At 45.7% G+C, this 13873-nt stretch overlaps 1 protein-coding gene across 3 annotated transcripts in view; it reads left to right on the forward strand.

Moving 5' to 3' along the window:
• SETDB2 (SET domain bifurcated histone lysine methyltransferase 2) overlaps nucleotides 1-13873 on the forward strand; it is a 36562-nt gene extending 22689 nt beyond the window's left edge. For all 3 annotated transcript variants that reach the window (XM_019500426.2, XM_059729816.1, XM_059729854.1), the window contains 4 exons: nucleotides 2099-2204; nucleotides 3189-3502; nucleotides 4355-4443; nucleotides 5680-13873. In XM_019500426.2, coding sequence (XP_019355971.2) covers nucleotides 2099-2204; nucleotides 3189-3502; nucleotides 4355-4443; nucleotides 5680-5797 — 627 coding nt within the window. In that variant the 3' untranslated portion in view covers nucleotides 5798-13873. The remainder of the gene's footprint in view (nucleotides 1-2098; nucleotides 2205-3188; nucleotides 3503-4354; nucleotides 4444-5679) is intronic.

Consider the following 13873-nt stretch of genomic DNA (forward strand, 5'->3'; position numbering starts at 1 on the left):
ACAGCAGGCCCCCTGGCTCTCCAGGGACCTAGCAGACCTCCTGAGGCTAAAAAGAAAGGCCTACAAAGGATGGAGGATGGGAGTCACCTCCAAGGAGGATTATTCTGCACTGGTCCGGTTCTGTAGGGAGCAGACCAGGAAAGCCAAGGCTGCAACTGAACTCCAACTAGCTTTGAGCGTCAAGAACAATAAAAAGTCCTTTTTCAAATATGTGGGGAGCCGGAGGAAAAGCAGGGGCAACGTTGGACCCCTGCTGAACCAGATGGGGCAACTGACAACTGACGCCCAGGAAAAAGCCAACCTATTAAATAGGTACTTTGCGTCAGTCTTTCATCAGCCCCATGGGACGCCCATGCCCGCTACGGGACAGGGAAGTCCGGGCGAGGGTGATCCCCTGCCCTCCATTGATGCTGACTTCGTGAAGGAACATCTTGAGAAGCTGGATACCTTCAAGTCAGCTGGCCCTGACAATCTTCACCCCAGGGTACTCAAGGAGCTGGCGAGCCTCTAGCGCGGATCTTTGAAAACTCTTGGCGCTCTGGTGTAGTGCCCGAGGACTGGAAGAAGGCCAATGTGGTGCCTATCTTCAAGAAAGGGAGGAAAGTGGATCTGGCTAACTATAGGCCCATTAGCCTGACTTCTATCCTGGGGAAGATCTTAGAAAAGTTTATTAAAGAGGCCATCCTTAATGGACTGGCCGACGCCAACTTCTTAAGGGATAGCCAGCACGGGTTTGTTGCGGGTAGGTCTTGCTTGACCAATCTCATTTCCTTCTACGACCAGGTGACCTATCACCTAGACAAGGGAGAAGAGATTGATGTCATATATCTTGACTTCAAAAAAGCCTCCGATCTGGTTTCCCATGATCGCCTCTTGGAGAAACTGGCCAGTTGTCACCTTGGGTCCTCCACGATCCACTGGCTGGAAAATTGGCTCCGGGGTTGGACCCAGAGGGTAGTAATTGATGGAAGTTGCTCATCGTGTTGTCCTGTGACCAGTGTGGTCCCCCAAGGCTCTGTCCTTGGACCCATACTGTTCAATATCTTCATTAATGATGTGGACACTGGAGTCAGAAGCGGACTGGCCAAGTTCGCCGATGACACCAAACTGTGGGGCAAAGCATCCACACCAGAAGACAGGCAGGTGATCCAGGCTGACCTGGACAGGCTCAGCAAGTGGGCGGACAAGAATCTGATGGTGTTCAACGCCGATAAATGCAAGGTTCTCCACCTTGGGAAGAAAAACCCGCAGCATCCTTATAGGCTCGGCAGTGCTATGTTGGCTAGCACTATGGAAGAAAGAGACTTGGGGGTCATCATTGACCACAAGATGAACATGAGCCTGCAGTGCGATGCTGCAGCTTGTAAAGCGACCAAAATGCTGGCTTGCATCCATAGATGCTTCTCAAGCAAATCCCAGGACGTCATTCTCCCCTTGTACTTGGCCTTAGTGAGGCCGCAGCTGGAGTACTGCGTCCAGTTTTGGGCTCCACAATTCAAAAAGGATGTGGAGAAGCTTGAGAGAGTCCAGAGAAGAGCCACGCGCATGATCAGAGGTCAGGGAAGCAGACCCTACAATGACAGGCTGAGAGCCCTGGGGCTCTTTAGCCTGGAAAAGCGCAGGCTCAGTGGTGATCTGATCACCACCTATAAGCTTATCAGGGGTGACCATCAGTATCTGGGGGAACATTTGTTCACCAGAGCTCCCCAAGGGATGACGACTAGGTCGAATGGTCATAAACTACTACAAGACCGTTTCAGGCTGGACATAAGGAAGAATTTCTTTACTGTCTGAGCCCCCAAGGTCTGGAACAGCCTGCCACCGGAGGTGGTTCAAGTGCCTACATTGAACACCTTCAAGAGCAAACTGGATGCTTATCTTGCTGGGATCCTATGACCCCAGCTGACTTCCTGCCCTTTGGGCAGGGGGCTGGACTTGATGATCTTCCGAGGTCCCTTCCAGCCCTAATGTCTATGAAATCTATGAAGATAGGTTTGAAACTCCAAAGCCCTAAACCCCATTTGCCTTTCTCTGTTAACAAAGATGCATAGAGAAGAGCACATCACAACCTTTTTTTTTTCTTTTTTTTTCTTTTAAGGGAGTTGATACACTGGCACATGATGCCACCTCGGATGAAGGTAGCTCTTTATCCCAGCAGTCAACCAAATTGAAACCAACCACTGGAACCAAGAGAAGAAAAGGAAGTAGGTTTGCAGAGCTAATAATATTGCATCGTTAGTGTACCTCTGCCCAGTCCAGTGATGAAGCTGCAATTTAAAAACTGGTCTTTGAATTTGTGCAAACCTGTTCAAATTCTGTATCTCTGAGTAGACTGACATAGCACCTAGGCTGTTCTACCAGGATTTAGCAGCACTGAAATTTATTACTTATCACACTGAAGATGTAGACTATGTAATAATGATATACTGCAAAAATTATGCTGTAAAAAACTATTAAAGATAGATCAAAGTTTCCTGTCCAGAGTAGTTTAAAGCCTGACTCTGTAAGAGGCTGAGCACTCCTGGAAAAGTGATAAGCTTCTCTTGCTTTCAGCTACAGTATAATATTGAGAAGCCCAATATCATGCAAAATCAGGTCCTATTTTGGTACGGTAAAGCAGTGGTTGACATAAACAGGGAAGTGGTATAGAAGTGGGGGACATGTATAGCCACAAAAAATCATGGGGAAACATTTGCTATTTGCATATGCCACATTAGCTCTTCTGTTTGTCCAGAATAAAGCCAGAAGCAGAGGTTAGCAATACAATGCTGCCTGGTAGAAGTAAGTTCTAAGGATGGATTTGAAAGTTGAGGGGGAAGACTGGCTCTTAAACCAGATGTGGAAGGATGTTCTAAGCATTGAGGTGGGAAGCACAACTGCTTATGGGAAAAGGTTTGGAGAGCAAGAAAGTGAGTTGTATTTTCAGTGCAAGATATGGGGTAGTAGGAAGGGAGAGTTAGAGAGAAACTACAGTGGGGGATATAGGCAGAGCTGTACTTCCTGCTTCTGAAAATGACAAGGAAGTGTTTGAGCTACTTGCATATTGGAGGCCAGCTGAGTAGCAAATGGGTATTTGGCGTGAAGCAAGCACAGCACATTTTAAGTTTGCAGTGTTACTCTGTGTCATTGCTGAGTAGCTTTCAATGGGTGCGGACAAATAACTTGTGCTTTCAAATGTCTGTTGACAGAACTAAACCTGCGACAGGAGCTAGAGGATCTGGAGGAGACCATGCAGGTTGAATCTGCTGTCAGCCTTGGTGCAAAGTGCAAAGAGAGGACATCTCCACAGGATCTTGCACATGGTAAATTGGTCACGCAAGGTGATGCTTATGCTGTGAAAAAGGACAGGGCTCTACTCCATAAGAGTGAGTTCAAAGAAGAAAAATGTAAGAGCTCCAAACAAGATCCTTTTTGTCATGAGACGCTTCTGAAGAATTCTGATCAAGAAAACATTTATTTGTTGGATGCCACAAAAGAAGGAAATGTGGGTCGATTTCTTAATGTAAGTAAAAAGTGTGCATGTTCAACGAGAGATTTTAACTTTAAAAAGTGACTATTTACATAAGTAAATCATTCCTTTTGCAAAATTTTACTCTTCCCTGCTCCTGTGGTGAGTTGCATATGAATCTATTTTAGGGTTGGGATAGGAGTTGATCTAAGAATAAAATATCCCCAAGTGGTGAGGGTGTTTCCTGATTCTTTATTCAGACAGCAGACTGAATGCCCAATAAGGTCAGAGGCCTTCTTACTTCCCGGCTGATGTTCCAAAGCCACTGTTAATGCTGGTTTGTACCAGTTCAAGGATATGTTATGTAATGCTGTGAGAAACTTCCATCTGTACTCCTGACCAACACAACTGTGAAGAGACTCTTTAAAGAATCCTTCTCAGGTGCCATGCATAGCCTGACACACATTGAGAATAGGATCTCACCCACAGAATCCTTTCCACCCATTAGGCACCTAATTTATTCATGCATCTATTCAACAGTACTACTCTCTTAGCTGACAGTGTAACATAATGGCTTTTGTTTGTTCTTGAAAGTAGTGTCACTTCCTATCTCAAATGGAGAAAATATCATCATAAACTATCATAGGACAGCTTGAGAAAAACACCCTTTTTTTTAATATACAAAAGCATTTATGGTACCTTAGAAATGATAAAGATAGTTCTTCCCATGATGTGGCCTTATTATAAGAAAAAAATTAGTGCATGCTAATCTGGATGGTAGGAATTTTCTGTCTTCGTAAGCTTATTATAAATGTCTGAAACTAAACTATATAATTGGATGTTAACCCTTTGGCTGTACAATGCTAATGTTTAATTGTAAATTAAGTCAAATATTTTGCTTTACAGCATAGCTGCTGCCCAAATCTCTTTGTGCAAAGTGTCTTTGTAGAGACTCACAACAAGAATTTCCCCTGGGTGGCATTCTTCACAAACAGGTTGGAACTTTTTTTTTTAATGTTATTTACTCAAATCAACAAGAAAATAACAGGTCCCTCCAGCTATTAGAGAAATGTGTTCCAAGTAGACAAGCATTTAGAGTGAGAAACCACAACACTGTGTTCTTGTTGGTCACCTCTGTGTAGACCAGTGGTTCAATCTTTTTAGACTCGGGGCACCCCTCAGAAAATGCCATTTCTTAGCTTTCATTCATTTTTGGCTGTAGAAAAGATTAGAGCCATCCTTCTGTTACCAAGAACTTGGTGGAGACCACAATAGGTCAGAATGTATTTGGCACTGTGGATTCCTATTTGAAATCTCTGGGTTTATGTTGTTAATTATATGTAAACAAATGCACACTTACCAGTATGTGGCACCCTTAAACATCTTACAGCATCCCACGGTGCTGTGGCACCCTGGTTGAGAATTGCTGATAAAGGCTAAAGACTGAATTGGAAATCAAACTAAGGTACATGGTTACCAGCCTAGAGGTGTATTGTCATTTTCTATTGACATACAGCAATGACAAGTGTGCCAATAATTCCTCCAGTGTTGTACCTCTTCAGTGGAAGTATAGCATTTATCTCCATGGCTGCAGAAGCATGAATTCACTGGACAAAAAAACTGTCCCTTTTGTAACCTATAATTGGGTCAGAAATAAGGTATTAAGAGCAAGCTGTTACTCTATTCCTGTCCCAGGCCTTGTGCCTCATTACAAAGAGCTAATGTAGTTCCATTGAAATCTGGCCTCCAGGCATTTATGAAGGCCATGAAATTATCTTGATTTCTACCTTGTGGTATTTTAGGGTCTGGGTAAACAAAGACTTGACACACTGTAGCTAGTCAAAAGGACATCACAGCCTGTACTGTCATTTAGGTACTTGCAGGGATTCTTTGGGTGGATAAGTGAGTTCATCTAGACATTAGAATGAGTGTCATCTAGACATTGAAGTGAGTTGCGTTTAGACTCAGTGACCCAATCACAGTTCCTGATTTAAGCTTCTGTCTCAGCATTTTTAGTGTAATGTTCATTAAGGATGCATAGACAGCTTTTAGGGAGAGTACCATGTACACCAGGCATTCTTTGCATCCTTCCCACAGACTCCCTCTTATCATTCTCCCTGCCCCTGTATTTCAGGCATAGCTTCATGAGTAGATAGTGGTAAAGTGAAAGCACAGTCCCATAAAAGGTTCAATCCATTTAAATATATTGACATAGTATGTTTGCCTCCTAGGCACGTGAAAAGTGGAACTGAACTCACGTGGGATTATGGTTATGAAGCTGGAAGCATGCCAGAGACTGAGATCCCCTGTCAGTGTGGCGTTCAGAAGTGCAGGAAAAAAATTTTATAGACAAATCTTTCCTACTATCAGCATGTCCACATATATGGGGAAAATCACATGCAAAAAAATACAGGACACTAGCAGAATTGCATTTCTTCAGTGGACCTTCATAGAAGCTTGTGCACTGGATTGGTTTAGTCATTATTGGCTTAAGTATGCTAGTGTTTACTTTCAGTTGTAGCATAACAAAGAGTGGTCATGAGCACAAGCATGAATTTTTCCCTAGGCTATTTTTATGCTTCGTGCTTTGTTTTCTATTTCTTTTTTTATGTTAAAAAATAGAAGAACACTTTGTTTGCACGTCAGTTTTCCTTAAGTTACCTGGTGGCTAAGGAACCATAATAATGTTTGTGATGGATGTACGTAGGCAAGCAGAACTATCTTTTTTAATACAGTTACTGTATTTGCAAAATACTTCAGAAATACAGCCCTACACTTGCCTGCTGACACCTTGTGTCAATTCCAAACCTCAAGTTCACCACAACTCAAACGTCTGAAAACCAGGGACCAAACAGTTAAGGTACATGCCCATACAACTTGAACTATGCTGCTACCCCCTGGGGTACCAGTAACCAAGGGACATGCCAGCTGTGTTCACTATGTTAACTGTAGCTGTACTGAATGTTGGAAGGATTAATCAGAGCAGTTGGGCAGACCTGTGATTGTGATAGGAGGCAGACTGGGACTTGCTCTTTTGGGCTAGAAGGGGTGTATGTGTGACCCTTCTTCCTGAGCCATTGTTGCATGATCAAAGGAAAGAAGAACTGCACCTTGAGAAATCCATTGTGTCTTTAGCTCTGCCTTTTACAGGCTACATCACCAGTGGGGCACCAGAGCTGTCTTGCCACAGGAATTGTTGTTAGTCAGGTGAGCATGTGACCTGTGGGTGCATTAATGGAAAGTGAAAGTAGTATTAGAAGGTGCTGTGAACAGACTGTAAAATTTAGCAGACATAGGTTGTCTGTGGAACAGGCTAGGTGCTTAACTCTGTGACAGGTGTAGGTTGCTCTTATTTAGTACAGCACAAAAGGGAGTTGAGTATGTAGTTTATGGATAAATTGGGACATTGTTCAAAGAAGGCATAGTTAAGGTTGCATAGGTGCGAACCTCAGCTCTTCATATCCTGAGTTTTTTTTTCTTTAGAAATGTTAAGTTGTGTTGAACTTGTACCCTAAATGAGCATAAGATATCCTCAGGCATCTTTAAATATGAATTAACCAAGTGCTTTGTCATAGAATTTTGCTAATTGATTAAACAGGGGGGGAGATGTTGCGATTTATTTAGGCAATTGGATTCAGTTACTACAGAGGTTTGAAGTAGAGCTGCTGTAGTGGCTAGGTAAAGGATACTGTGTGCTGCTCCCACCCCACCCCCCACACACGCTTACAGTGGGAGGAGTGTGATACCTATGCTTTGAAATGTCAGAACTGTGTAGTTGCCACAAGTCTGGTGAGAGACAAGTGTAGAATCATAGAAAATTAGGGTTGGAAGGGACCTCAGGAGGTTATCTAGTCTAACCCCCTGCTCAAAGCAGGACCATCCCTAACAATATCCCAGCTAAGGCTTTGTCTAGCCAAGTCTTAAAAATCTCCAAGTGGGGAGAGTCCACAACCTCTCTGAATAATCTGTTCAGTGCTTTACTAACCTCCTAGTGAAAACATTTGTCTTCATATCTAACCAAAACTTCCTTTGCTGCAACATGAGACTATTGCTCCTTGTTCTATCATCTGTCACCACTGAAAACAGTTTAACTCCATCCTCTTCCAAAACCCACTTCAGGTAGTTGAAAACTGCTATTAAATCCCCACTCAGTCTTCTCTAGTCCAGACTAAATAAGCCTAGTTCCTGCTATCTTTCCTCATAAATCATGTGTCCCAGCCCCTTAATCATTTTCGTTGCCCTCTGCTGGACTCTCTCCAATTTGTCTACATCCTTCTTGTAGCGGAGGGCTCAAAACTGGACACAGATGCAGTCTCACCAGTGCCGGATAGAGAGTAAGAATCACTTCATTCAATTTGCCAGCAACGTTTGTACTAGTGCAGTCCAGTATGCTGTTAGCCTTCTTTGCAACAAGGGCACACTGCTGGCTCATATTCAGCTTATTGTCCACTGTAACCCTCAGGTCCTCTTCTGCAGAACTGCTGCTTAGCCATTTGGTCCCCAGCCTGTACTAGGTGCAAGGGATTGTTCCGTCCTAAGTGCTGGACTTTGCACTTGTCCTTATGATTGAGATTTCTTTTGGTTCATGTCTCGAGTATGTCAATGTCTCTCTAAATCTTAACCCTCCCTCCAGTGTATTTACTGCTCCCTCCAGCTTGGTGTCATCTGCAAACTTGCTGATGAAGACTTTAAACAAAACAGGCCCCAGGACAAACCCCTAGGGTACTCCACTTAATACCATGTGCTAAATAGACATTGAGCTATTGATCACTACTCTTTGAGCCCAACTATCCAGCCAGTTTTTTTATCCACCGTTCAGTCCATTTATCCAACCTGTATTTCTGTAGCTTGCTTGTGAGACTGTTGTAGGAAACTATATACCTTGAGTTCAGCAGGGCTTTTGATATTGCATCCACTGCTCTACCCACATCCATAGAGCCAGTCATTTAATCACAGAAGGCAATCAGGTTGGTCATGCCTTGCCCTTGGTGAATCCATGCCGACTGTTCCTAATCACCACCTTCTCCTCCAAGTGCTTAGAAATAGATTCCTTGAGGACCTGCTTCATTATTTTTCCAAGGACTGAGGTGAGGCTGACTGGTCTGTAGTACCCCTCCTTCACTTTTGTAAAGATGGGCACTATAGTTGCCCTCTTCCAGTTGTCCAGGACCACTCCCAGTTGCCATGAGCTTTCCAAGATAATGGCCAGCGTCTCTGCTGTCACATCAGCCAACTCTCCCAGCACCCTTGGGGGAATTGTGTACAGCCCCATGGACTTGTACACGTCCAGATTTTCTAAACAGTCCCTGTGGCAGTGCACCTTTGGTGCCTGCAATTTGAACAGCAGAAGATAGGCAGCAGCCAGGTGCTTGATGAGGGCATCCATTTTGGCCCAGTGATGGAAGCTGGGCTGTAGTTTGCTGCAGGAAGGACGGAAGTAACATCAGGCTGAGAGGCTGCTCGGGGAATATCGGGAGGTAAGAGCAGGAGTGTGGGGTGTAGGTGACCCTTTGTCCTGGGTAAGACATAAAACTGCACCCTGCTGGAGGAGGGTGGTGTGAGAGCCCTCAGGAAATGCCAGGCCAGTTACCTCCCCAGTCAAAGGCGGGTCAGGGCACCTTAATAACCCCAGATCCCTGGTGGTGTTCTAATGAGCAGGGGGAGCCCAGGCTCATTAAGGAGCACCCAAGGCAGCTCAGGTTGGAGGAGGGACTTGGAGCCGTGCCCAGGTAGCAGGGTAAAGCCTGGGGGCGACGATTAGCGAGGCCCTGAGTGAGAGGGGTGACTATTAGGGAGGCCCAGTGGAGGTATTGTGTCCTGGCAAGGGGCCAGGAGTGAAATAGGCCTACGGTTATAGAATCGCTTAGTCAGTGCTCAGGTGAGGGTAGTGGGAGACACCCAACAGACTGAGCTGGGGCTGACTGAGGCGAGGAGAGCTAAGCCTGAAGCTGGGTGAGGCCAGGCAAGATGAATGTGGCCCTGAGAGGGTGGTATGGAAGAGGGTGGGTGAGAGCCAGCAGTGTAAATGGGACCCTGGTGAGAGGGGGGTGGCATGTGAGTGGTCCTCCGGGGCTGTAGAGAAGAGCTACAACTGTGTGCCCAGTTTGCTCTGGCTATAGAAGTAACACACACAGAGTAACATCTGCGAGGCATGGGACCCATGGAGGGGAGGTCGGAGCCGGTATTAGGCCCTTGGCAGCAGGGCAAGTAATGGGCAGCCTTCCGCCTTAGTAACAACTCTCATATTTTCCATCAAGGCATGGCAGGAGAGTGAAGTGGGCAGTTACCTCTGGAGCAGGGGGGCCGGCAGAGACCTGATGAGGAGGCCATCCTGTTATAGTCCCTAACCTGTTCTTTCACCACTGTTGTCTGCTCACCTCCTTTCCAAACTGTGCTGCCAGGTGCAATAGTCTGGGAGCTGACCTTGCCTGTGAAGACTGAGGTAAAAAAGGCATTGAGTGCTTCAACCTTTTCTGCATCATCTGTCACTAGTTTGCCTCCCCCATTCAGTAAGGGACCCACATTTTCCCTGATCTTCCTGTTGTTACATACTTGTAGAAATCCTTCTTGGTACCCTTCACGTTCCTTGCTAGCTGCAACTCTAGTTGTGCTTTGTCTTTCTTTATTTCATTTCCCTGTGCCAGAGCTTTACTTTTATACTCCACCCTACTGGTCTGTCCAAGTTTGAGCTTTTTGTAAGCTTCCTTTTTGTGTTTTAGCTCACTGAAGGGTTCCCTGTTAAGCCTAAGTCAAATTGGTCTTCTGCAGTTTTTGCTAGTCTTCCAGAACATCAAGATGGTTCATCCCTGTGCCTTCAGTAAGGTCTCTTTAAAATGCAACCAGCTCTCTGGGACTTCATTTCCTCTCAGGCTGGCCTCCCAGGGGATCCTGCCCATCAGTTCCCTGAGTGTATCAGTCTGCTTTTCTGAAGTCCAAGGTCTGTACTCTGCTGCTCTCTTTCCTTCCTTTCTTCAGGATCCTAAACTCAATCATTGCATGGTCACTACTGCTATTCACTTCTATATTCCCCACCAATTCTTCCCTGTTTGAGCAGCAGGTCAAGAAGAGCATGGCCTCTAGTTGGTCTCTCCAACACTTGCACTAGGAAGTTGTCCTCAACACTCTCCAAAAATTTCCTGGATTGCCTGAGCACCGCTGTATTGCGCTCCCAGCAAGTGTCAGGGTGACTTGAAGATCCCCATAAGAACCAGGGCCTCTGATCAAGAAACTACTGCTAGCAGTTTGAAGAAAGCCTCATCCTCTTGGTGGGTGTCTGCCACATACCACCAGATCATGATGTAACCTTTGCTCTCCCCTCTAACCCTAACCCAGAGACTTTCAACAGTCCTGTCTCCAGTTTCATACTGGAGCTCTGAACAATCATTTAGCTCTTTTATGTAAAGTACAACTCTTCTTCCTCTTCTCTCCTGCCTGTCCTTTGTGAAGAGTTTATACCCATCCATGACAGGACTTCAGTCATGTGAGCTATCCCACCAAGTCTAACATTGACTGTGTCCCCAAGTCTGAACAGTTTTATTACACTGTGGTTACAGCAGTTTTAAGCACCTGAGAATCTGGTGCATGCCTCTTCTTCTCTAACCTCCTCCATTAATATCCCTCCAAGCATGACACAAGGCACAGGCAGCCTTTGTGTGTGGCACGCAGCAGATTGGAGAAGGGACAGGCAGCACAGTGTCAGAGAGAGCAGAAAAGAGTAGCAGATTGTGCAGGAGAAGGAAATCGAAGTGGCACTCAGGGAGAGTGTGGGGCTAATACGTGGCATGCTAGCTGAAAAGGTTGCTTCCACTGCACTGTCACAAGAGTTTCCCCCCCACTACCTAACACCATTTCCAGCTCATAATCTGCTTGATATCTTTCTGTTAAGCCATTCTAGAAGCCAGTTAGTATATTAAATGTAGTCCCTTGCTGTCTGGCACCCAGGATGGTTATTTACACAGTGCAGTCAGCAGCGTGGGTTGCTTGGGTGGTTACATGCTTCCTTAATCCTGTAGCTCAAGCTGTATTTTGAACTAGGCCATGTACCTCAACTGTGTTCTACTTGCCTTTGCTTCAGTGAGGCCTCCTTAGACATGCTTCTGGGCTGGTAGTTGGCCATGCCTCTGTCTTGCAGGGTCACCCCAGCTACCGACACATTGGGGCAAGAGGGGTCCCTACAGAACCCAGCACTTAAATAGTGTGATGGATTATGTTTCATTGTAATAGTTTTGTGTTGTCTGTGTTCATATTGTTATAATGTTCCATGATTTGGTTTACCTCATTTGTCTGTACACAGAGCAGTGGTTCGCAAATTTTTTGGAGCCAAAGCACTCTTTCACCACTTCTGAAATGCAGGGGTTCCCTGGTTGAGAAGCACTGTTGGTGCTGCCTCAACTTACCTCAGTGCTTTACAACTAGGTGTTACTGCCTCCAGATGAAATTGCCCTGTGCCTGCTGTACAGCCAGCCCAGGAAGGGCCATGGCACATGTCCATGCTACTGCTGCATTAGGGCTTTGATCAGCCTAAATAGGCAGAGGCTTCCTCATTGTAGCCCTTCCTAGGCAGAAAATCTCTAGCTGGTTGGTCTTTGCGCCAATAAATGCCTTTATTGAAGCAAAGCTGTCAGCTTGCTGTTTGAAAAGTCAGGTTGTGCTGGATCTTCCCAGCAAGAGATAAAGTCTCTCTCTGTCGCAGAACTAGATGCTAGTTTCTTAAGTCAGGATCACAAAGCACCAGAGAAGGTGCAAGACCAAAAGGCCATGGTCATAGAGTGGAAAGTGGCTTGTGTTCCCCCTGTGCTCTAGAATTTGAGGGACACTCGGAGACCAGACAAAGCTGTGGTGGTCTGGAGCAGACACCCCTGGAGGGCACTTCATGATACATGGAAGAGGAAAATGCAGGTTAATAGGTGCTGCAGCCCCTAATCCTCAGGATTCAACACGTCAGTCTACTTCCACGTCACCCCCTCCTTGTATTCCACACTGCCTGTTATTGGAGCCTTGCCACCTGTCCTTAGTTGGCCCCACCATAATCCCCCGTCCCTCCTCTGCCACTTATCCCAGTATTCATAACACCAAGTTATGGGGAAGCATGATCACGCTTGAAGTTAGGCTGCAGATACAGGTGGACCTAGACAGGCTAGCAAGTTAGTCAGGTCAGAACCAGATGAGGTTTAACATTGCGAAATATTAAGTGCTCCACCTGGGAATAAACAATCCCCTACACACCTACAGGCTTCGCAGTGTCAATGTGACCAGCACTACAAATGAAAGAGACCTGGGGGTAATAATTGACCACAGTATGAACATGAGCTAGCAGTGTGACACTGCAGCCAGGAGGGCAAATAATACTCTGGCATGCATCAATCGATGCATCTCCAGCAAAACCAAGGAAGTAATTCTTCTGTTCTACTTGGCATTGGTGAGACCGTAGATGGAGTACTGTGTCCAGTTCTGGGTGCTGCACTTCAACAAGGATGTGGGAAACCTTGAGAGAGTCCAGAGAAAGGCCACCTGTATGATCAGAGACTTGCACGGCATGCCATATGAGGCTGAGGGACCTGGGACTCTTCAGCATGAAGAGAAGGCTGAGAGGGGACTTGGTAGTAGCTCACCGCTACATCTGGGGCATACATCAGGGGCATACATCAAGGGCTCGAGCAACTGTTCACCAGGGCACCCTTAGGGAAAACCAGGAGCAATGGTCACAAACTCCTGGAAGACCATTTCAGGCTCAACATTAGGAAAAACTTCTTCACAGGTTGGGTGTCCACTGTGGAATAAGCTCCCTCCAGAGGTGGTGCAATCGCCTACCCTGGAAATCTTCAAGAGGAGACTGGACGGTCACCTTGCTGGGGTCACTTGTCCCCAGTTGTCTTTCCTGCTCGGTGCAGGGGGGCTGGACCTGATGATCTTCCGAGGTCCACTGCAGCCTAAATTCAATTAATCTACTCCAAACCCTTTCCCTCCAGTTTTCTCACCCTTTGCTTCTTACCTCCCAGCCAGTGTTTATATGTGTAATTAATTTTCTTTTATTAATAGTTGGAGTACTTTCCAGATCTTCTGTGCTTGGATTACATTTCCCCTCTCCCCCAACAGAGTCAGATAGCTAAATATTTTCCAACCCCTCCTTCACCATCTGAAGCCAAAGTACATTTCAGCTTATGCTTACTTGTGTATAAGTTAGCTCCATGCCACATGGCTGCTGTGGAAACTGGAAGGCTAGCAGCTCTTGTCTACTTGGCTCACAAGCATTTGGCTTGTGTTTGTGCTGAGAAGCAGCTCCATTAAATACTGTTTTCCATTTTGCCTTTCCAAAGGGATGTGGGGAAACATGCACTACATGAGGCAATGGTCAAAGTGCTGAAACTTATTTTGGGCATGAAGTTATGATTTGCTCCCAAAATCTTAATAAAAAGAAAAATGCTA

The sequence above is a fragment of the Alligator mississippiensis genome, chromosome 1 (genome assembly GCF_030867095.1).
Source record: "Alligator mississippiensis isolate rAllMis1 chromosome 1, rAllMis1, whole genome shotgun sequence".
NCBI lineage: Eukaryota > Metazoa > Chordata > Crocodylia > Alligatoridae > Alligator > Alligator mississippiensis.